This window comes from Pantherophis guttatus, chromosome 3, assembly GCF_059756535.1.
Source record: "Pantherophis guttatus breed Tessera chromosome 3, ASM5975653v1, whole genome shotgun sequence".
Taxonomy (NCBI): Eukaryota; Metazoa; Chordata; class Lepidosauria; order Squamata; family Colubridae; genus Pantherophis; species Pantherophis guttatus.
The window spans coordinates 58,534,689-58,559,909 of NC_142065.1; the positions used below are offsets into that span (position 1 = coordinate 58,534,689).

Sequence of the window (25,221 nt, forward strand, 5' to 3'; positions counted from 1 at the left end):
TTTTCAAAAGATTATAGTATCTATTAAATATTGAAATGGATTTGTCAATTTTAACTTTGTCTACTTCAAACAAGTTTTTTTAAAGCATGGTATTCTTCAAAGAACTGCCGCACCTCCTTCACAGCGGCTGGTGATCATATTAGCAGTCTCAGTCCAAGTATCCACATGTGGATTATACACTTCCACAGAATCTGAAGTTACAGGAGCAGCTGCCTCATAGCTGGCAGTCCTGCCTCCTGTGGCATAAAGGAAGCCATTCACCATTATGACACATACTCCAGCTCTTGGGACTTTCATTGAAGCAACTTCCATCCATTTTTCCTGATAATAAAACAACAAAACGAATTATCTTGGTATACTAAAGTACACTACTAAAGTATACTACTAAAGTATACTATATTTTCCTTCCAGAGCAAATCTATACACATAACAACAGTTATAATGGTCTTTCAGGCACTGGCAAAGTAAAGTACTGCTATATATTAGCCATCAAACACAAATATAGTATTTATTCAAACTCACAAATCCAGAAAAAAAATGCAGAGACAAAACAGAAAATTTGTTTCTGTTCATTTGTCCATTCTGTTCATTCATGAATCCAATTCATTACACAAATGAATTGGATTCAAGAGCAAAATTCTTGATGATTCCTTACTCAGAAGAAGGGAAATTTCTCAGATTTTGACTATGTCCCTTGAAAATCTGCTCTTGAAAAACAAGCAGATACAGTACTGATAGTGCATAAAAAAATTCAGAAAAATTCTACAAGGTAGCACAAATAGTTACTTTGATATGAAAACTAAATCCTACCTCTTCAAATGAGTATTTCTCAACAGTCGAAAGAGCACCTTGAGTTTCATTCCACCCTCCAACAGCGTAGATGCAGTCATTCAAAGTAGCCACTCCTAGATATGCCCTTCTGGTACCCATTTCAGGAAGGGTAGACCAGCGCTTAGATAGGGGGTCATAGACTTCCACAGAACGTAGTTCTATTTCTTCATTGCCAGTGCCTCCCACAACATAGATTAAACCTATGAATGTAACAATTTCCTATTAGACCACTGCAAGCCATCATGCAAAATTGACTGCAATGCCATCTATAGCAGGAAATCAATAGCTTTCATTATTGGGATTGCTCCTGAATAAATTACAGATTGTAATTAATTCATTTCTGCGAAGGACTGTTTTAAACCATTTTATATTGTAAATATGTGTTTGAATTTCATTCTTCAAAACAGGACAGAGAATCTCTAGAGGATATCAAATTTTCTGGTCATGTCTTAACTGAGCAATGTTATGCATGTCTACTCAAAATCCAGCCCAACTGAGTCAACTGAAACTATTCCCAACAAATATATATAGGACTAGCTGAATACCCGTGCTCCGCTACGAAACTATGTGATTGGGCTTGATAAATCGACGTTTACAGCTTGAAAATTAACGAGTAGTTACGATGGCCTCTCCTCTCCCCTTCTTTCCCTCAGCTTTGTCCCACAAAAGCCTATCCTATCCTATCCTATCCTATCCTATCCTATCCTATCCTATCCTATCCTATCCTATCCTATCCCTTCTCCCTCTCAGGCTTACCCCAAAGAAGCCTCCCTTATCCTATCCCCTTCTCTCCCTCGGCCTTGCCCCACAGAAGCCTCTCCTGTCCTATCCTGTTCTCTCCAGAATTATTTTCAGGTTGGGAGGGGGAGTAGAATGTCTAATTAGTATCAGAGCGTGTTAATAATAATATAAGAAATACTAATGACCTGATGGTCATATTGAAAAATCCTTTCTTAGTGAGCACCTAGAAGCCAAGAGGAAGATACGTGCCAAATTTCAAGTTTGTAGGCTTTATGGTTCTGGTGATTTCCTGATCGCGGTATGAGTGGTTTCGCTTTTATATAGATAGATTTCAGCTTAAGTTTAACATATTAGGAGGAGTCGGGTAACATATTTTCAGACTAACACATTTTATTAAAAGTCATAAGCTTTCATGAGCTACATCTGTTCATTTTTAATAAATCTGTTACTGGATTCTGCCTCATTTTTAGCTAATATAAACTAATGTAGCTCTCCTCCTATGATATCTAAAATATTGAATCTGGAAATTTAAATGTTTATCATACTGAAAGCACTTGCAGCTATTGCTATGTTGAATATAGTTATTAACCATAATGAATGCAGACTGACTGCTGCCTATTATATAATTTGCACTAAGCAAAATGGTCCCATAATTCTAAACCCCTCACCTCGTATTTCACAACAGCCAAAATTGTAACGTGGCACAGCCATGCTGCCCACAATTTCCCAAGTATTCTCTTCAGGATCAAAACGTTCAACGGAAGTGCCAATCTCTGCTCCAACCCAACCTCCTGAAAATCAAAGCAAGTGTGCAGGTAAAGAATATTGCATAGTAAACAGATTGTTACATCCTTGAAACAATCAGATATATAATAGATATAAAAGCAATGTAGATTATAGCCCTAATACGTAAACATTCCTCACAACATGTTTTACAAATGTACAATATTTTAGTGGCACGGGTTTTAATATTACATGGATTTGGCTTTAAAACAAAGTATAATACATTACATTATGTAATAATTAAATTTAAATATCCTGTATATTATCTTACAAAAGATACAATGTGGTAAGCAAGCTGGTGAAGCTGTTTTAGCAGATCCTACCTTTGGAATCTCTGAATAAAAATTTGTGTTAAGCTACCAGAAATGATATTTATCAAGGTGTCACCAGATGTCTCACATGATTTGAAGACAACTTTATTATTGCATAATCAAAAGCTGCCATGCTATGTAGTAGTACATGATCCAAATACAATATTGCTCCTAACATAAAACAGTTATAGATTTAGTAGTCAAAAGACTTGCCCAAAGCATAGATAGTCCCGTAAGAGGTGCATACTCCAAGTCCACAGCGAGGATGGTTCATCGAAGCTACAGCTGCCCATTGCTTTGTAATAGGATCATAGCGTTCAGTACAGTCAAAAATCATAGAGTCTTTTTCACCTTGGGAAGAGATAAGAACATAAAGTATGTTTTACAATAGATTAAGAATACAGTTACTGTACTGTGGCGGAGTATTGGCTCAATTTATCAATCTGAGTCACTATTAATGCAGATTATAATTTAAAGTTGCTAGATGACCACAGCACATTGTACAATTTCTAAACTGAGTGGCATAAATCTGTACTAAAGATGATAAGGAATTGTGGCTCTGATCAGCCCAGGGAGAATTTTATTTCCCAAATACACTTTTCCTGAATAAATAGATATTACTGATAATTATTGACTCTGAATAACATTTAAAAGAACTGGAAAAAGCAAATTTACATCTGGAAGGAAGAAAAAGTACACAGAAACAAATGGCTGAAACAAATAATAATTATTAATATTATATTGTTAATAATAATAGTCTCCAAATAACATTTTTAAAAAGTGGAAAAAGCAGATTATATTTGGAAGGAAGAAAAATACACAGGAACAATCATGGCAGGAAGAACCAGGGTTGTGCAGAATTCAAAGAATTTCTATAATAGGAAATTGTTAGAGCAACAGTCCATATGCATAAGGCAAATTTTCCTATTTTACATAATCACAGCAATAAAATGCCCTAAAAATGGTAAGCATAGTACCTGCCAATGTAAAGGCCACCTACCACCTATTGTATGATTTAATGTGTATATGGTAAACTCTGGATGTCACTGTATAATTCCTAATATGCTCTAGAATGGTATATGTCAATCTTAAAGATACAGTTGCAAGAAAAAGTATGTGAACCCCTTGGGATTACGTGGAGTTTTGCATGAATTGGTCATAAAATGTGCTCTGAACTTCATCTAAGTCACAACAATAGAAAAACACAGTCTGCTTAAAATAATACTACACAAACATTAGATGTTGCCATGGTTTAATTGAACATAACATGTAAACATTCACAGTGCAGGGAGGAAAAAGTATGTGAACCTTTGGACTTAATAACTGGTTGACCCTCCTTTGGCAGCAATAACCTCAACCGTTTCCTGTAGTTGCAGATCAGACCTGCACAACGATCTGGAGTAATTTTGGTTCACTCCTCTTCACAAAACTGTTTCAGTGTAGCAATATTCTTGGGATGTCTGGTGTGAATCGCTCTCTTAAGGCCATGCCACAGCATTTTAATCGGGTTGAGGTCAGGACTCTAACTGGGCCACTCCAGAGGCGTATTCTGTGCTGTTGAAGCCATTTTTTTTGTTGAATTACTTGTATTCTTTGGGTCATTGTCCTGTTGCATCACCCATCCTCTGCGGAGCTTGTTGGCGGACATATGGTCGTACGTTTTCCTGCAAAATGTCTTGATAAACTCTGGAATTCATTTTCCCATCAATGACAACAATCCGTCCAGGCCCTGAGGCAGCAAAGCAGCCCCAAACCATGATGCTCCCTCCGCCATGTTTTACAGTGGGGATGAAGTTTTCATGTTGGTGTGCTGTGCCTTTTTTTCTCCACACAGTGTTGTGTGTTCTTCCCAAACAACTCAATTTTGGTTTCATCTGTCCACAGTATATTTTGCCAGTAGTGCTGTGAAACATCCAGGTGCTCTTTTGCAAACTTCAAACGTGCTTCAATATTTTTTTTTGGACAGCAATGGCTTCCTCCGCGGTGTCCTCCCATGTACTCCATTCTTGTTTAATGTTTTCCTTATTGTAGATGTGTCAACAAAAATGTTAGCATGTGCCAGAGATTTCTGTAGGTCTTTAGCTGACACTCTAGGATTCTTCTTTACCTCATGAAGCATTCTGCGCTGTGCTCTTGCAGTCATTTTTACAGGACGACTACGCCTAGGGAGAGTAGCAACAGTGCTAAACTTTCTCCATTTGTAGACAGTCTGTCTTACCGTGGACACATGAACATCAAGGCTTTTGGAGATACTTTTGTAACCCTTTCCAGCTTCATGCAAGTCAACAATTCTTGATCGTAGGTCTTCTGAGAGCTCTTTTCTGCGAGGCATGGTTCACATCAGACAGTGCTTCTTGAAACCAGTAAACCCAAAACAGGTGTGTGTTTTTAAAGGGCAGGACAGCTGTCAGCAACACATCCAATATCATCACACTGATTGGAGTCAAGGTTGGCTCACTCCTGGCTCCAATTAGCTCTTGGAGGAGTCATTAGGCTAGGGGCTCACATACTTTTTCCTCCCTGCACTGTGAATGTTTACATGTTATGTTCAATTAAACCATGGCAACATCTAATGTTTGTGTAGTATTATTTTAAGCAGACTGTGTTTTTCTATTGTTGTGACTTAGATGAAGTTCAGAGCACATTTTATGACCAATTCATGCAAAACTCCACGTAATCCCAAGGGGTTCACATACTTTTTCTTGCAACTGTAGGTTCTCGCCTTTAAATAATTAAGTTATTGTCATGGTACGTGGGAATGAACTTGGGAGATAGGAGGGAGAGCTGCACAGCCAGTATGTATAAGATGTCTCATCCCACAGGTGAAATGACTTGGGAAACGTTTCAGAAGAAACTCTCCCTAGTTTTCTGAAAGGTAAAAGGAAAGGAGGAGAGTAATAGGTTCAGACTTGTAAAATAGAACAGAACAGAACAGAATAGAATTTTTTATTGGCCAAGTGTGACTGGACACACAAGGAATTTGTCTTGGTGCATATGCTCTCAGTGTACATAAAAGAAAAGATACATTCATCAAGAATCATAAGGTACAACACTTAATGGTTCTGTTAATGTAACCTTACAATGAAGATGTAACTAGGGCTTCTTGTCTGGACTTACAGGGCTAACAGCTATCAAATGAGCAATACAAACAACAGTCTACATTTTTCTCAATATTTTTTAATTACCTCCAATAGCGTAGATCATTCCTCCAACTACTGTAACACCCAGGCCACTGCGAGCCTGGTGTAAGGAAGACACAGTAGTCCAATAGTGACTGAAAGTGTCGAAACGCTCCACGCAGCTGAGAGCTCTGCTATCACTCCAACGACCTCCCTGCAACCGAGTATAACCACCTACAAAAGAAGTGGGAACAGGATAAACAATCAGCCATTTTTCAGGCATTTCTTGACCAGTTAAGGGTTTCCAAATATTTAAAAGCTAAGAAGAATCCCCACCTATTGCATAAATGTACTTCCTAGCTTTTCTCCGTGGACGTGCCTTACTTGCCTGGAGAAAACTGCTCATCTTATTTTCTTTGGGAAACTGACCAACTTCACAATATTCTTTCAACAGAGTATGCAGAGCTACTCGGAGACTGAAATCTGAAATCCCTGAGAAAGAAAGAAAACAATGAAGTAAAAAGCAGGTAATCCTTGAGTTGACTGTAATGAAACTTGTCAATTATGGCCGTAAATCGTAATGGTTATAAAAGGGTTGGTTATGTGACTACCCAATTTTACGTTTTTTTGCACCAGTCATTAAGCAAATGCCGCAGTCAGAAGTACAAATGCTGCAATTCTTAACGAACCCATACAGGTGGCCTCAGTTCATTTAGTGACCATTCAAAGTTACAATGGCACTGAAAAAAGTGGTTGAAAACTATTTTTCACACTTATAACCGTTGCAGCATTCCCACGGCCATGTGATTTACATTTGGATGTTTGACAACTGGTTCATATTTGTGATGGTTGCAGTGTCCCAGGTTCATGTGATCCCCTTTTGCAAACTTCTGACCAGCAAAGTCAATGGGGAAGCCCAATTCACTTAACATCTGTAGTGATTCAATTAACAACTGTGGCAAGAAAGGTCGTAAAATGAGGCAAAACTCACAACCAATTTTTCACTTAGCAACATAAATTTTGGGCTCAATTGTGGTCGTAAATTGAGGACTACCTGTAGTTGGCTATGGTTCAGTTTTGCAGAAAACTGGAAGGACCAGTTTTCAGAAAAACTGTCACAGAACATGGTCATGTGATTTCAGGACACTGCAAAAGGCCATAAATGCCGAATGCCTTCAGTGCAGTCATGTGACCCTGGGAGAGGGGATGATAAAAGTTTGGATCTGGGTTATAAGTCCCATTTTTGGATAGGTCATAACTTTGAATCATCACTAAGTGATTGGTCATAAATCAATTTAAGATTTATGTACCTGTACCTAATTTGTAGCTAAACTAAATTACATATGTGCAGTTTACATTTTTTTTAATTTAAAAAAGCTCTGAGCCTGTAATGTTATATGAAAATGACCTTGAGAGACAGAAGGAAGAGCTACAGACTAAAGGTGAGTGGTGGAAAGAAACTTTCAAACTTGCAAGATTCGTTAATGTAACATTACAATAAAGTCAGAGCTAGTACTGCTAGATGTGCTTCTCTGAACTACCTCACAAGGCTGACAATATCAATGACAATATCGACTTAACAACAGTTCACTTAATGACCGTTCAACGTTACTGAAAAAAGTGACTTATGACCATTTTTCACACTTATGACCATTGCAGCATCCCCATGGTTACGTGATCAAAATTCAGACGCTTGGCAACTCATACTTATGACGGTTGCAGTGTCCTGGGGTCATGTGATCAGCTTTTGCAACCTTCTGACAAGCAAAGTCAATGGGGAAGTAAGATTCACTTAACAACCGTGTTACTAACTTAACAGCTGCAGTGATTCACTTAACAACTGTGGCAAGCAAGCTTGTAAAATGGGGCAAAACTCACTTAACAAATATCTCACTTAGCAACATAAATTTTGGGCTCAATTGTGGCCATAAATCAAGGATTACCTAGCAAAATGTGTTTTGATGTAGTTTTTTTAGTCACTGGTTAAGTGTTAATTTCTTAATACTTTATGGTCCTTACTGCAGATGGTCCCCTTTGAAAACCTGATTAATTCCACAGGGGGTGGGGTGGGAAGACACTGTTCCATACATATCTAGACAAGATTTAAACAAAGAAAAGCAACTAGGCTAGGGCATTGGTCTGCATCTGTATTCTTCCATTAGGTGGAAAGAACAAGAGATGTCCCTTTCTGATCCTCTGTCATCCTAAAAAGTAGAGAGATGGGTAATCCACAATGGGGGCTATAAAGCAGGAGAAACTGGCATAGAGAAATCTAGCTATTTAGTCACTAAGTCCGTTAAATTTGGATGCCTGGTGAAATTCATGATTTCATATCACATACTGTTCTCTCACCACGTCTTCAGCAGAACAACAGTCTGCTCTCACAAAACTAGGCCAGATTACAAAATAGAAGCTGTAAATTTAACCAGAATCTGGATCTTCACTTTTTAGTTCATGCCAAATTTCCTTACCTATCAATTCTCACATAAGAAGAAATAAACACTGATGACCAATCCTTCCTCTTCTGCCCTACTTCACCTTGGTTTATCATGTCTTGTTTTCCTTCAAATAAAAAAACAAAACCAATATTTTCCTGATTGTAAAAAGCAAGTGCCACTGTGTTTTGCATCATGTCATGAGTTATTTGCTATGATATTCAATTTGTATTATACACAAATTGTATTTTAATAAATGTGTTTATTATTATTTTTTAATTTGTAGTAATACTGTTGTATAATAAGCCACCAAGAAAACTTATTGAAGGACAGCATAAAAAATGTAATAAATAAATGCATTCACAGGAGTTTTAATATTACAGAAATTTCATGTTAGGGCGAGGTGCTATTACATAACATAAGGGTAACTTGTATATAGTTAATAAGTCTTCATATAACCAGTTTTTAATTCTTATATTGGGTAACTGAGTATCCTATCATTATTCTACAATTTATTATTAGATTTATATTCTGTATACTCTGCCTTAATTTTATGCAACTCAAGTTAGCGTATTTTCCCCACAGCAACAACCTGTGAGATGGGTTGGGCTGAGAGTGAGCGACTGGGCCAGGGTCACTCAGCTAAACGTTTATGCCTAAAGGAGGACTAGAACTGACAATCTTCTGATTTTTAATCCAGAACCTTAACCTACACCAAACTGGGTCTCAAGAAGTTACCTTCTATGTACTTCAAAAGTCTTTGTGGAGATAATAAAGGAAATCTCACTGCATCCAGTATTTCCACAACGTGTTTCTTTCTTTTCCCTGAGTCTTTCAAAATCCATTGCATGGCAGCCATAAAAACCTGGTACTCATCTTCTATACTTAGGTCTTCACTTCGCAATATCTTAATTAGCTGGTCTTTTGTCAATGCCAAGAATTCATCTCCATTGTGAACCTCTAGGAAGTGGGCATGGATGTAATTTTCTGCGAATTCTAGCAGGTCATGACAGGCAATTTGCTCAGCAAACTGGAAGAGTCCAATGCAGTTCATAGGATCAATCTGTCCCTTTAGAAATTCACAACAAAGGTCCACCACCTCTGACAGCTGAAACATGTCTGCTGCCACAATCAACTCCTGGACATTATTTTCATTAATGCTGACAATACCTGAAAAAGGAAGGAAGATTTTTAGCTGGCATGAAATCTTACCAACACTGTTAAGTATACAGGTAATCCTCAACTTATGATCATTAGTTTCAAGTTATGAAATTAATGTTAAAAATTATGACGGTGGTGACTTACAACCAATCCTTGAACATATGATTATCACAGCATCCCCACGATCATGGGATTAAGATTTGGGTGCTTGGCAACAAGCATTTGATGGTTGCTATGTCCCAAGGTCACATGATCATCATTTGTGACCTTACCAGGGGACTTCCAACAAGCAAAGTCAATGAAGAAAGACAGATTGGCTTAATGACCTCAGCAAAAAAAGATTTTAAAATTGGGAATGTATCACTTAATGACCGCACTGTTTAGCAATGGAAGTTCCAGTCCTAATTATGGTTGTAATAAGAACCATCTGTAAAGCTTGTCTACAAGCAACCATAACTGCAACCATCCTTTGAAAGGTATTGATGTACATTGCTAATAGATAAGATTCCATAGCAATTAAAATGAAGACAGTGAACATGTAAAAAGTACATTTACAGTAGGGCAAAGAAGTATTTAGTCAGCCACCAATTGTGCAAGTTCTCCCACTTAAAAAGATGAGAGAGGCCTGTAATTGACACCATAGGTAGACCTCAACTATGAGAGACAAAATGAGAAAACAAATCCAGACAATCACATTGTCTGATTTGGAAAGAATTTATTTGCAAATTATGGTGGAAAATAAGTATTTGGTCACCTACAAACAAGCAAGATTTCTGGCTCTCACAGACCTGTAACTTCTTCTTTAAGAGGCTCCTCTGTCCTCCACTCATTACCTGTATTAATGGCACCTGTTTGAACTTGTTATCAGTATAAAAGACACCTGTCCACAACCTCAAACAGTCACACTCCAAACTCCACTATGGTGAAGACCAAAGAGCTGTCGAAGGACACCAGAAACAAAATTGTAGACCTGCACCAGGCTGGGAAGACTGAATCTGCAATAGACAAGCAGCTTGGTGTGAAGAAATCAACTGTGGGAGCAATAATTAGAAAATGGAAGACATATAAGACCACTGATACTCTCCCGCGATCTGGGGCTCCACGCAAGATCTCACCCTGTGGGGTCAAAATGATCACAAGAACGGTGAGCAAAAATCCCAGAACCACCCGGGGGGACCTAGTGAATGATCTGCAGAGAGCTGGAACCAACGTAACAAAGGCTACCATCAGTAACACACTACGCCGCCAGGGACTCAGATCCTGCAGTGCCAGACGTGTCCCCCTGCTTAAGCCAGTACATGTCCGGGCCCGTCTGAAGTTTGCTAGAGAGCATTTGGATGATCCAGAAGAGGATTGGGAGAATGTCATATGGTCAGATGAAACCAAAGTAGAACTGTTTGGTAGAAACACAACTCATCGTGTTTGGAGTAGAGAGAATGCTGAGTTGCATCCAAAGAACACCATACCTACTGTGAAGTATGGGGGTGGCAACATCATGCTTCGGGGCTGTTTCTCTGCAAAGGGACAGGACGACTGATCCGTATACAGGAAAGAATGAATGGGACCATGTATCGTGAGATTTTGAGTGCAAACCTCCTTCCATCAGCAAGGGCATTGAAGATGAAACGTGGCTGGGTCTTTCAGCATGGGAGTGGGAGAACTTGCACAATTGGTGGCTGACTAAATACTTTTTTGCCCCACTGTATTAATGCAATGGCGAAGATTTCTATCAGAAAAGCTGTAGATTAAATGTTTCAACATCTCTTCACACTATATATAGGAATTTGAAAAACTTAATGCTTTTCCTCATCTTTCTGAGAACTATTTCAGAGAGAAAGCTTTATCCTTTAAATACTGATTTTAATGTACAAACAACTGGCTTTATAGGACAGTCTCTCCCTTGAATTTAAATGTGCAAACCAGTCCAGATTTACTTCATTTAGCTATTTATGAAAATAAATAATATTTTCATATAGTATGAAATACTATATCAAATAATATAGCATTGGAGGGAAATTCTGTATCCAGTATCTATTGCAGGTTCTTTACCATGACGTTGAATAACAGAGCAAAACAGACTCGTAATTCAAGCTTAAAAATATTTTGACAAAATGCCATTAATTTTATGGAATTTATTTCCAGATGTTGTGTCCATGTAAAGACAGTAGTAACAAAAAAATTATGTGAATAAAACATAGATGCCCATGTCATGGTATGTAACTCATCCTGTTTTTTAAACTAATCTGTGATAAAAGATGGATGTTTGCAAAATAATGTTTATCTCAGCAAGTACTAACTGAATCAAAACATTCAATTTGCAGATTACTAGGTATCTAAGACATTAACCAAAGCATGTTAAGGAAAAAATTAGAAATTCTCCTACCTGTATAAATAAACTCCAGGAGGATCTGGAAAATATTAGCATCCACACCCAGGATCTGCACAACATCCTTTGAAGATTCCTTCATCCCTCCAGCAAACAAAGCAGCAAAATAAGAGCTACTTGCGGCCAAAACGAGCCGGTGGACTTTATATGCTCCTTCACCAACTTGGAGCTGTACATCACAGAAGTGTTGCCCACATCTCAGCTTGTTGATCTGGGCTAATAAAAGTCGAGCATGCCTGTCTGCCAAGAAAGGGAACTCACTTGTGCTGGGGCAAGCCACACAAGCCATGATAGCTTGACAAAATCACAGAGAAACTGAATGACTGATGCTCATCAGCTTCTGGTGCTACCCTAGGAGAAACAGGAACACATGAAAATGACAGACCTAACTATGAAATTACTGTTGACCACAAGTAAGATTAATTACCATAACTCAATTCTTCCATCTTTAATTAAAGTAAGAGTACTCTGTAAGATCTTCAGCTAAAATTTGAGTTTGGGACCAATTCCCATTTTCATATCATAAATGAAAAAGTAATAGACTATATAAAATCATTGAATCATACTCTGGGCTGCAGACCAGTACCAGTTCATGGCTTGTTAGGAACTAGGCAGAAAAGGCAAGCGAGAGAGCGAAGCTTCGTCTGCGCATGTACAGGATCTAGGTTGCATGGGAAACCATCCTCCACACCCCACCCCGTGGAAAAATGGTCTTCCATGAAACTAGTCTCTGGTGCCAAGAAGGTTGGGAACTGCTGGTGCAATGCATAAAAAAGTGGTTATGTTTAAATGAGGGCAAATTACATTTTGTTTTGTTCTATCTACTGTCCAGCACCCCAGGTTATTACCTTCTTAACTGCACTCATTCCTTAGCTACTCCATCAGATCATGACCTATTACCAATACATTTGGCTCCATTTTTTTTAACCAACTAATTGTGTGGCATATTTTTTCGAAGAAATCAATAGTACAGGCAGAGAAACAGTACAGCAGGCCAGTCCTGGATACTAAACAAAATATCTGGTTTGACATTTATTTTCCAGAAATGCTACCTAGCCTTTTTTAAGGTTTTGTTTTACATTACATTTTGCATTATGCATCATTTCAAAGTTTCTGCCTTTGTTCCCCCTTCAGTCATTCTTTTTAAACTATCGCTGGGGTTGAGATCTCCCCTCTCCCCCTCCCCCCCAGGCAAGGCCACAGGAGGTCCAGGGGATGCTTACAGCCTCACCCGACCTTTGAGTGCCTGCACACGGTTGTTGACGTTCTGGCACTCACTTCTGATGGGGGCGAGAGTGGTTTACATTTCATTTTATTTTCCCGCCTTTAAAAAGAAATCAAGAGACTCTACGGCGGGAGCCTCCGTTCTTGCAGCAGTGGCGGCGCCAAAAACAAATTGGAGCCCCTTCCCACCCCACCCCCAAAAAAGCATAAATTCCTCAGCTGCAAAAATGCAAAGCGGCAGCCGCCAAAAATTCGCACCTAGCGCCGAAGACGTGGCTACAGAGAGAAGGGGCGGAAAAGGTGAACCGGAGGAGAGGAGGAGCCGGGGCGGCCGAGTTCTGGAGTGAAGGCAGCGCACGTGACGCGACATGACACGGCAGCCGGGAGGGTTTTCAACGTTGCCCACCGTCCTGTGGCAGGGCGGTGGAGGCGCTGCTGCTGCTGGGTATAGCCGCGGAGCAGCTGGAAGGTCGCTTTCCCCACGAGAGGGTTGGAGGCCGCGCGAGAGATGGAGCTGCACCATTGCAAGGGAAGGGAGGGAGCCGCCAGAGTGTGTGGATGAGGCCGCTTTGCTAAGAAGTTAAAGCGAAGCTTTTTCTTTATGACTAACCCTGTTGGTTTGTTTGATGTTTGGAGGATTCGTTGAACCAATAAGCTAGCCGGTGTTTGTCCACTACTTTAAGAAGCGTAGACTTCAACTCCCAGAAATCTCTAGCCAACCATTAAATTCCCAAGTAGGCTGCCTGGGTAATTATGGAAGTTGAAGTCTACACACTTTAATGTATTGTGGCTCACCAATACTGAGCTAAGGCCACCTTAAATGACAAAAACTTAAGAGAAATTGAACCCAGGGGCTCAAACGGGGGAACAGTGAGCGCCTGTAAAACTAACGGCAAATCCCACGTAGGATACTGGTGGACCACGGCCGGCCGTAAGTTTGTATCCCATGCAGAAACCCCCGGACACAAGGATGGTGAGCCAAGGACTGGTAGGCGGTGACGAGATGACCGTAGAGAGTGCTGCAGCCTGGCGACGTAGAGTGGTTGGCGCCAGCCCAGTCTCCAAGCCCGACTGAAGAAACCCCAAAACGTCCTGAATGGAAGCTGACATTGGGTCCACATGATGGTCAGCGGACCAGCGGCAAAAGGCCTTCCAAGATGCCTCATAAATCCGCGTAGTCGAGGGTCGACGAGCCGCCTGAATGGTGCCGATCACTGAGTCCGGGAACCTTCCTTTCCTCAGTATGACCCGTTCAAGGACCAGACGGCCAACTGGAGCCACTGAGGCTCAGGATAGGAGATGGCCCCCTGGCACAGGATGATCCGATGGGGCGGAATCACCCACGGGCTGGCCACGGAGAGCCCTACAAGGTCGGGAAACCAGGGCTGACGGGGCCAGTGAGGCGCCAACAGTAGCACCCTTTTCCGCGATGATCTTCCTGATCACCTGTGGAAGCAACGTGATCGGAAGGAAGGCGTACAACAGACCGGTCAGCCAACGACATCTCAAGGCATCCGAGTCCTCCAACAGTGTCGGATATGCAAATGATGTAAAAAACCAGAAACTCCAATTCTGGGATTATGGTATTGTTTGGAGGGGCTTTAATTGGTTGGAAGTCCAGGAAGCAAACAACTGTCGCCTGCGGAGGCAGAATTTATTGCTTTGTCTGAACTCTGTTCAGAGATTACTTGGTACATACAGCTGTTACAGGATTTAAATGTAAAGATAAATGAAGCTGTAACGGTGTATGAGGATAATGCTGCCTGCATTAAAATGGCAACAGGTGACAGAGTAAAAAATAGAAGCAAGCATGTGGACATTAAATATTGTAATGTAAGAGAAGCCATCAAATGTAAATTGATTAGCTTGCTTCACTGTTCTTCAGAGGACAATTTGGCAGACATAATGACCAAGCCATTGGGTGGAGCGCACCATGGGAAGAATATTATGTTAATTGGATTTTTGTTTATTTTAGGCATGAAGGGAGGAGTGTCAGAATATTCATGACTGGGAAGATATGGTAACAAGGTCAGCCAATGAATAGGCATAGCAATTAAGTCAGCCAATGGGAGCTGAAACCAGTTGAGAGCCTGGTCATGGCTTAGCAAACAAGTCTGGTCTAGTCTGTCTGCAGAATTGAAACTGAAACTAGACTGCTGAATTGAAAACTGCTTCTCTCCTCTGCCTGTCTTTTTGCCTGTAACTCTCTACCATGTTGGAAGAATCTGCTGTTGGTATTGTATGTGTTATTTTATATATAAAGATAAGTTAACGAATCCTGCTGAATCAGTTACCTGTGTGTGCTTTCTGGATTTGATTTTGCAACAAACTCTGACAAACCTCAGTCAGAAAAATACCAAAACAAAAATTCAGACACTCTACCCTCCTGTAAAAGCACACTTGACTGGAGAAACCTATCCTTCCAATTGCCTCCTTAGAATTTTCTCAGTCTTCTGTTTTCTCTGCCTATTACTAGGACTGGGATACTGGCTGCTTTCCTTCAATTTTTTTCAGTATTCAAAACCTCTTAAAATGGAAATTGTTCTAATCACTGTGATGAACAATTGCAAATGTACCTGCTCGATAAAGTAGTGGAGCAGAAACAGGTTTCTACCTGATGGTTTTAACATAAACAACAAAGAATGTTCTTCTATAGCAGATCTTTAAATTGTTCAATTAACTTATTTTCAAAAGAAAACCTACAAAGTCAAAGACCAAACTATTTTGCCCATCATACAGCTATAAAACAAAACCAAACCTCTGGTCCTAGTGATTGACCCAGATTGGATCCTGCAGCTATAAAACACACAAAAAAATACTGACTTAATAGAAAAAAAGCAAGGGGAAGCAAAATCTAGAGAAATACTGAAGGAAAAGCCCAGCAACAACCAAGAGAAATAGTCAATAGACACTATTCCTAATGCAGCCACTGGAGTACATAGTATACTCATGCTGAAATACACACAATACAGGATAAAGTCCCTACCAAAAAAAAAAAAAAAAAAAAATCAGCATTAGAATGTTCTGAAATGCTCTGCACAGCCACAAAATTTTGGATGCAATACCTAAACCGCAAAAATATTTTGATTAAGCATTTAAGAAAAGTTTTAAGACCAATTTCCTTCAAATTTGAAACTATGCAGCATAATAGGAAGATGGGAAGTTCAGAAATGTGAAAATAAATACCATTTATGCATTTCACAATCAAAATGACAATTTAACTATAACTTTGTCTGAGCAATTGATCTAAGGTTTAATCATTACCTTGGCAGACTGTGGCGTAGAGAAGTTAAGCCAGGCAGGAACAAAGTCATGCTGCGCCATTTAGGTCCAGTGTCTCTCTTCAATAAAGTGAGGCATCAAACCTCATGGCCAGGAGCTAAGATGAGAGAACCACCACACACACTGTCAGCCCTATTAAAAGCAATGGAAAAGAGCAGATTCTTCTGAGCATGCTTCCTAGAGTCTGGAAAACATCTTACCATCTTTCTAGGGACTAATGGAAATTTATTTAATTTGACTAAGCATCAGGTCGAGTTACTGTAGCTATATTGCTCCTGTTTAATTTAACTCCCTTAAGCCACTTCATTCAAAATCATCAGAGGCCAGGTTCTACCATCATCACTACTGGAGCTAAATAAAACTGAGGAAGAATTAGTGTACATCTCCAAAATAATATTTCACTAGCAGGGTTTTTTCTTCAAATTATTTTGATGTCTGCTTATCTAGAAATAGTTCACTAATTTACTTATAAGGGACAAATTAAAAACTTTTCTTCAAATAATGTATCATAATGTATTATTTTTTAACTATAAATACAGTGCCTTACCCAGTTTGGCCTTTGCAGTCCACTCTCACTTTAATACTTTGATTTCCAGGTTCCTTCCTTCGCCAGGGTGCACCTATGCCAGCTGTGTGGCAATGGTGAGTCCCAAAGGAAGCACGAAAAGCCGCACTTCGTGCTGACTGCACTCCTTAACCCTCTAGCTGCTCATCTTAAATGCTCTCTGAACTCATACGAGAAAAAAAAAAAACCTAAAATGCAGTGTGCATTTTTGGAAAGCTACAACTACATTCACCTCATTAAATTGTTCCCTGTTGTCACAATGCTGTGCAATTCAGCTATTACATTACAAAAGTAGTTGTCAACTTTGTACAGCATTCAGAAAAGCACCGTAATTAATGGTGAATTTCACAAATCCACTTTATTCATCTTCTGCAACAAATGAATTTGAAACAAAGGGACAGGGGAAAGGATGCTGAGGAGTCTTGCAAAATCTGGTATAGTAAACCTTTGTTCTTATTAAGTGCTAAAATGCAGGATTCATTTTTAATGGTTGCTAAAAAATTAGCTTTCTTAAAAATAGTATTTTGAAAGGCTTTTCACATAATGTCACTTAAGTTTCCTTAGTAAGCAACTAAAAGCAACTTGAACATACAAGATTGAATTATTACTGCCTTTCTACTGTTCCTAATTATGCATTTAATTAAAGCTAAAAGTAAAGGGCTAAGCTAACAAGCTATCCTTCTGCCGTATTTGAATTGCTGCTTTTAAAAACAGAGAAAAAAATGGTTGTATTTTAATGAAGAGTTCACATTTGGGCAGTGGTCTTCTTCCATCAAAATGAGTAGAATTCACGAAGTACTCTGTAAAGAAGGAAAAAATAATACCACCTATCAGTAATCATAATGGCAATACAGTATAAGTAACAAGGATAGGAGGTAAAACCTGCTAAAAACTTCAGGGGATGATATTCATCTGAGTTTCTTAAGTCAAAAAGACAGCATTGTCCAGAGATGTTTCTTTTTTTTATTAGAAAAAAAAAGTTTTTATTTTATAATCAAACAAATTATAGTCAAGCATTCAATGTATCATCAAAATACATCTTAACACTTTTACTTATTTGTTAATACATTTATCTTAAACCCAACCTTCAACCCCCTCTCCCCTCCCCCACCCCCGACTTCCCAGAGCAAAAACAGGGTATAGAGTTTACCAAACATACGCTAAAATATGCTAATTTACTGCAAGATTTAAAACTCCCTGGACCCCTTAACTCCCCTTTTACAAATTATTTATCAACCTCCCTTTTATGAACTCAAAATAACATAATCCATTAATCAAACCCTGAAAATCACTTATTACATCTGTAAAATATTCTTAATACTTTTACTTAATCATTTTACTCTTCCTCCTATTATTATTCTCAGAATTCAAATATAATACATCATTAATTAAACCAAATTCTCCTCTTACATCAGCAAAATATTAATTAATCATTAATACATCAAGAATTGAACCAGAAAAAATTAATCCTCCATTCTTCCTTTCTAAATTTTTTCCAGTCTTTCTTCCTCCCTCCTAATTTTATTCTGAAGAGATTTTGAATTTTGATTTGAGGTTGATGTATCTTGAAAAATTCCTTTCTTGAAACTATTTCCACTGATTTAGAGTCACCATATCGACTCTTCTTGCTTATATAATCAATCAGTTCATTCCTTCGTCTGTCACTATCAGTTTGCAAAGAAAGGTCTAGTTGAGGATTTCCAATTAGTTGTGTGAAAGCTGCCAAATCTTCTTTGTCCAAAATCTCATTGGGCTGGTCAGTTTCTGCTTCTCTCTGCTCCTGATTATATTTTTGAAAAGTTCTGTCGATTAATTCCAAAAGAGCAGGAAGAAAGTTTTAAAGTTCTTGAGAACCAGCCAGTTCCACTTTCTCTGTAATCATAATGTCTCCTACATCATTGTGCTTTCCTTCAAAAACATCTTTGCTTTTATATCCTCCACCAGTTCTTTAAATTTCCCTTCCATAATTGCTATTTGGTTATTCATGGCTTCCTTTATAAATTCTGTAAGTTCTCTAAAAGAATCCTCCTGGCTCTGTACATCAATCGGAAATTCTATTGTCTGTGTCATTTCTGGTACCACTGAAGAGCCTCCACCCCTTTTAACTTGCTTGGGAGCCATCTTAATTTAAAAAGAAATTTTTCTTTTCACAGTCATAAAGTCTCTTGAACAGCTTTCAACATTTTATTTATAGTTTGTCAAGCAGGATAGTCTTTTCTCCACCCAGCTCTCAAATTCCAGCAACTTTAATCCAGTTTCTGAGCACAAATCTGTTAACAAGCACTTTCAATTCCAACTTTCACTTTTAGAGCCACAACAAAGACGCCATTTCCTCCAGCTCAGAGAATTCAATCAGAAACAATGTTTCCCCGGAGTTAAGCATATACTTGCAAAGGCTTGCTCTCCTGCTTCTGTTCTGTCTGCTTTTGAGCTCAATCAATCTTCTTCTTGACAGCAGGGTTGGTTGCGACGCCTGGCTCTCTGTGAAACAGAGACGTCCCGGATCCGGAGCCTCAGTGGGCTGACCGGGGAGCTCTCACCCTCCAAGCCCGAGATTATTCCAGGGGCTTTCGGGGAGCTCTACCCTCACCCACCGGCTCTCCTCTCCTTCTTCTCCCGAAGGAGAGGTTTCCAAGCTGTCTGACAGCTGATTAGCGCTGTCAGAACGGTTCCACGGAATCACGGGGCTGGCAGTCTAAAAAGACGGTCCACGGCGCCGGCGGTGCCAACCGGAAGTCCTGTCCGGAGATGTTTCTGTGGTCAGGTGACTGACAAGACATCACACCACAGCAGAGCGTACAGCGAAACACTCTTGGTATGCAAGTTTAAATTGGCTTGCTCCAATGCTACTTCTTAGAGCGCCAGTTTGGAGTACTGATTAGGGCATTAGACTAGAAATGGGATATTTTGAGTTTTAGTCCCACCTTAGGCGCAAAACCAGTTGGGTGACTTTAGGCCAGTCATTCTCTGTCAGCCCTAGGAAGCAGGCAATGGCAAACCATTTCTAAAATCTTACCAAGAAAACTGCAAACAGTCCAGGCTGTCATCAGGAATCAGTTCTGATTTTTTAAAAAAGTGTGCTATTATTTCTACAATACTTTATTTCTCTTTGAATTATCTGAAATAGCCATTATGGGTATAGTATCGGAGAAAACAGAACCGTGATGGCAAACCTATGGCACATGTGCCACAGGTGGTACGCGTAGCCATATCAGTGGGCACGCCAGCTCAGCATGCGCGCACCAGCCAGCAGAGGCTCTGGAGGCTAGGGACAGCAAAAAAGTCACTTCCTGTTCCACCGGGAGTTGGGAAATGGGCCCTCTCAGGCCTTTGGAGGACCTCCGAGGGAGTGGGAAAGGCTGTTTTCGCCCTTCCCAGATGCATAGAGAGGATCTGGAGCCAGGTAAGAAAGAAAAACGGACCTACCAGGCCATCGCATGCCAGAAGCAGGGGGAAGGGGGGATTGCGCGCGCATGCACAGGGCAGGGCTCATAGAATTATGGGTGTAGGCACACGTGTACGTGAACCTCCCCCGTCCCCCCTCCTGGCACGCAATGGCAAAAAGGTTAGCCATCACTGACATAGAATGATCACACCTATTGTATGGTGAGGGCACCAGAGTTTACTTTGTTGCCTTCACTGCATCCTAATATAGCCATCCAGCCGAACTTTCTCCAGTGATTCTGAAAACATTATTTTATAAACCCCCGTCTCGCTGTTATAAATTTGCAGATTATCTAAAGAATAAAATTGTTTCAAAAAGAAAAGAAGCCTTCTAATACTGTACAGTAGGGGACTCTGAAACACTTAGTCTATATCTAGATGAAAGTATTTTAACTAAAATAATGCCACTCTTAGTTTATAATACTAATATAATTCTTCAGACAATTCATGACCCTATTAAGATGGGATTCTTGAAAAGATACATAAATATCCAATACATACAAAACAGTATTTAATTGTAATGTTATATCTACAAGCACTGACATCTATATGTTAATGTGGTCTTCGACTGACCTTGTACTGTACCATTACTAATTCTATGCCCATACTTCTGAACATATATACATTCTAAAACGGTTCTTAGTTATTACAATCTTATCATTCCATAGATCAACTGTTAAATCCTGTAGCATTAGTTATTCTGAAACAGAATGTCTTGACATTAAAATCTGTTATCTACACATACCACCACTTTTCGCAGTAGTTATATTCCAATTCCTTAGATAAGAAATTATAATATATTTTTATTAATCAGTTAAAATATACAGTGAAAACTTGATCTTCCAACAAAAGAACTCTTATAATTTTGAAGATTCCTCCATATTTGTTTTCAGCATATTCATAAAATGAAACCAAAGTTGGTATGCTATTCTGTACTATGTCTCTTTTGCAGCTGGGAAGAAGAGGGAAGTCTGTATTTTTCAAGCAGTTGAATGTGTCTAATTTACAAGCATCAAATATGCTGATTCCAGGATGGCCCATGAGGGAAGTTTCCAGAAGGCAAAATAATCCCATTAATTAACTCAAGAAAATTTAAGACATTCACTGAAGACTGAAATCTCCTTAAAGAAAATCAAGGCAAAGAATTTTTCTCATTAAAACTTTGAAATAGTGCATTAAATTGATGAACAATATCTTTTAGGAACACGTAGAAGAATACCCAGAGTAGAAATTATCCATGGCAAGATATGCTTTTTAAAGTATTAGCTGGATCTCAAAATATATTTCACTTTTACTACTGTAGCAGTAAATCTATATTTGGTTTCGCTATCTATATCCAAGTACTGTCACATCAAAATAAGTTATTGGCTCCAGGCACTATTTAAACCATCCAGTAAAAATGCTTTTGGCAATTAGTATTTCACAAACAGCCTACAAATCTAGAATATCTTCACAACTCTTTTCCTCAATTGCCTTTGCCATCCGGTAAGATCTGTCAGACTGGCTCACTTCTGATGAACAATGTCATCTTATTAGACACCAGAGCTATGCCTTCCCTTTTGCAGCTCTGGCCCTCTGGAATATTTGCCCAGAATCCATTTCTCCCCATCTCTATTTTAGGAGGGCTAAGGAAACCTGAATTTTCAAATCAGCAATGGTTTGAACATAGCATAATTTAATTTTATACACTCTTAATCTTGAGCAACATTAGTCTAAAATATAATCAGTTCAGATTTAAACCAATTATTATATTTGGGGAAATAATTAAAAACTCAACTAAATTATGTCTAACAATTATAAATGATAAAAAATATAATTTTTAAAAAGGAGCTAGATCCGTGATGGCGAACCTATGGCACACGTGCCGTAAGTGACACACAGAGCCATCTCTCTGGGCACGCCAGCCATCACCTGTTGTTCTTCCAGGTTCCGTCATGCACATGCACGCCGGTCACCTGGTCTTCCGGTTTTTGGCATGCGCGCGCCAGCCAACTGTTCTTCTCGCACGCGGGAGCGTCAGAAACCAGAAGAGCATGCGAGTGCCAGGAAGCTGAGCTTCCGGTTTCCAGCATGCACACTCCCATTTCGGGACTCAGTGCCGAAAAGGTTCACCAACACTGAGCTAGATGTTCATGCAGCATCCAAGGCTACTACATAATTATGAGAAATAATATGAAGCATATGCCCCCCCCCAAAAAAGCATGAATTTAATCAAATTGAACAGAAGCTTTATGTGCTTAATAGGTATCACAAGGAATTTAAATTACAATTTTCTTTAGCTTCCTTTTTGGAAATTGATATTATTTTACAATTATGTAAATAGGAAAAGCAGAGGTTCATGTTCATATGTATGCTTAACTGGGTAAACTACTACTTTTTGCTTGAAGAGATAAGAACAAGAATACACTGGAAAAACATACGTTACTTAATTTACTTCAGAAGTTTAATGCTCTACTTTAAAAGAAAAAGAAAAATTGAAAGTAAAGGGATGTCCAATTTTGTTCTCCACAAGACTATATAGTTGGGAACTTTAATAAGAATAGATTATAACAAAAATTACATGGTATTTAAACAAGAATATCTTCAGTTGTCTACTAACTTCTGTTTTCTATGACTAAATATGCCTACTATTATTCTTCAATCATAAATTATTATTGATTCACCAACCAATGTGTTGGAAAGCTATGTAATCTCTATGGCTTAATGAACAGAAATGACACATTCATAAATATTTTTAAAATTTGTTTTAGTATACAAAAAGTGGATTCTTATCTGCATATCATAAATTTATATGATAAAACATGATTGCTTGGGAACATTCATATAATCTACAAAGCGCTTCTGGACTAGATTTTTAACTGAGCAGTTCAAATATAGTGGGAATACAGCTCCACCCACAAGCAAATTACATAACATAGGAATATCATTAAAAGCCTCTAATCGAAACAAGGCTTGATTTGCTACATCCAAACTATGAAAAGTATTTTACTACCTTAAACCAGGCCAAATATGTAATATGTACATACATGCTTTAGGGATACAATTAGTAAGAGTAACTCACTAAGTTATTTACAGAGATTATCAGGCTTTCATTTTTTCCATTTTTCTTAACAGGATCATAAAATATTTTAATTAATATCCCTTGTTAGTAGGGAAAGTGAATAGTTCCAGTATTAAAATAATAGCAATAGTTTTCTTCTCAAGCATGTGTAAATATAACATTCCCTGGATTTAAATCATATGTGCGACAGCAATGTGAATAAATTTTTGTTCGACATTGAACCATCAGAAAATATTCTGTATTAAAAATGTTGAATATAGCTTGCCTTCATAGTAGCCCAAAACAACTCTGGTTATCTAGCAGCAGTTTACATCAAGGAAACATTTCAGAATCTCAATTCTAGTCTGAAACATTTAGTCCAATGGTTCAAACTCCAATCCAGTTTGTAGTCCCTTAAAAGTTTATCAAGAATTTTTTCAAAAAGAAATTCTGTAGCATTAACAAAATGCTTGAAACTTCACTCAATAATTATTCCAAAAATATTGATTGGAAATGGAGTTTGCTTCTAACTTGCCATGTTGTGTGAACTCATCTGTGATCCTTTATTCAGTAAAATAAACTGTAAATCCAATTCCTATGTAAAATTCATTTCACATTTCCCCAAACACAGTATGTTGCTTCCAAATTGACAAGAGGTATGTGTAACCATTCAGGATTACTTAACCAAAAATCTTATTTAAATTTTAGCACTAGTGCCTGGAGTAGCCACTGGTTAAAATGTGATTGGCTACTCTCCGGTTCTAAGTGTGTCCTGTGAACCTAGCCAATGTGGTTAGCTTCTGGTTTAGTGCTGTGCATAACAGGCAAGCAGATTCATTCAGAAAACCAATGATTTAGTTTTAGCAGAGGTCAAATGCTTCTTTCTTACCACAAAAATAAACTCACGTATTTTATTTTTTTTTTGCAGAAAAGGCAAATATTACTAGTTCAAAGGCAGACGTGAAATCCATGCCCCTGGTATTACTTCCTAAGTAAGGGAGGGGGGCTGCTTCGAAAATAAGCCAAAAACCACCTTCTAAACGTTTGTTTTGTTGCCTCGCGGAACCAGATTTACACCCCCCCCTCTGCACCCAAGGACTCTTCCAAACTCTCACACTTCCTACTCCGCATTCCGCTTCCGACCCTCGTCCTCCGCCTCCATTTCTCACGGAAAGTGGGTCTCGAAACTACCTTCACCCGCTCCTGCCCAAACCCCGCGTCCAGCATGTCTCCATCCACCCGCTCGTCCCAAACGCTTCCCGCAGCCACGGTCTCCCCACCCCCTCCCCACCCAGCAACTGCCCCCACCCACCCACCCACCCACTCGATCAATATAGAAGGCCTTCAGCCACCTTCTTCCTTCCTCTCTCCCAATTCCTGCACCCGAAGCAGCACTTATTTACACTCCCGCCCCCTTGCCTACTCCGGACTCTCTCTCTCTCTCTCCCCGCTGCCTTCCTACCTCAGTTTCTCCCCCGACGCTGGCAGCCACTCAACTCCCTCTTTAAGTCCAGCTCCTCTTCTTTCTCTCTCTCTCTCTCTTTTTTTCCACGCAAGGCCGTGCTCACAGAACCAGGCCCCAACTCGCCCCCTCACTCTCTCCGTAGCTTCAGTTCCTCAGACCGAATCATAACAAAGCTCTGCCCAAAATGGCTGCCCGGACCGGCCGAGGGCCGGAGTGGGGCGGGGCTATTCACGCGAAGTGGGGGGGTTTAGGGGCATAGAAACACGCCCACCTGGCCCTGCCCGTGCTAAGGGTGGAGCGCACGCGCGCTCACTTGCTAAGCCATACAAAATAGCCGCACGCGCACCGCCCATCAAAGGCTCTTCGGAACGCTCGCTCGAATTCGCCCGTTCTCTTTTTACGCATGCGTGAGCGTGTATCATTCTGTTGGCGTT

The 25,221-nt window shown here is 39.4% G+C and overlaps 1 protein-coding gene across 2 annotated transcripts; it reads right to left on the bottom strand.

Moving 5' to 3' along the window:
* On the bottom strand, positions 1-25,186 carry LOC148114600 (actin-binding protein IPP-like). 2 transcript variants are annotated; one of them, XM_087889662.1, is made up of 11 exons: positions 24,785-25,186; positions 16,821-17,638; positions 16,256-16,405; positions 11,765-12,118; positions 8,959-9,390; positions 6,122-6,277; positions 5,852-6,019; positions 2,880-3,017; positions 2,241-2,363; positions 811-1,031; positions 1-321 (listed from the first exon to the last, which is right to left on the bottom strand). In XM_087889662.1, exons 4-11 carry the CDS (start codon positions 12,054-12,056, stop codon positions 97-99), a joined length of 1,755 nt encoding a protein of 584 aa, XP_087745788.1. In that variant the 5' UTR covers positions 12,057-12,118; positions 16,256-16,405; positions 16,821-17,638; positions 24,785-25,186; the 3' UTR covers positions 1-96. The 2 variants fall into 2 exon arrangements, with proteins under 2 accessions (XP_087745788.1, XP_087745789.1); XM_087889663.1 differs by having other exon boundaries at positions 16,256-16,370; positions 24,785-25,185.
* Between the last annotated feature and the right edge of the window lie 35 nt (positions 25,187-25,221).

What these genes read in the sequence shown, in the direction of transcription:
- LOC148114600 (XM_087889662.1), bottom strand. Translation starts at nt 12,056, where the DNA reads ATGGCTTGTGTGGCTTGCCCCAGCACAAGTGAGTTCCCTTTCTTGGCA. An exon ending in TGGCTGTTGTGAAATACGAG is followed by an intron (nt 1,032 to 2,240) that starts GTGAGGGGTTTA and finishes TTACATTCATAG; the next exon opens with GTTTAATCTATGTTGTGGGA. An exon ending in AGAAATACTCATTTGAAGAG is followed by an intron (nt 322 to 810) that starts GTAGGATTTAGT and finishes TTTTATTATCAG; the next exon opens with GAAAAATGGATGGAAGTTGC.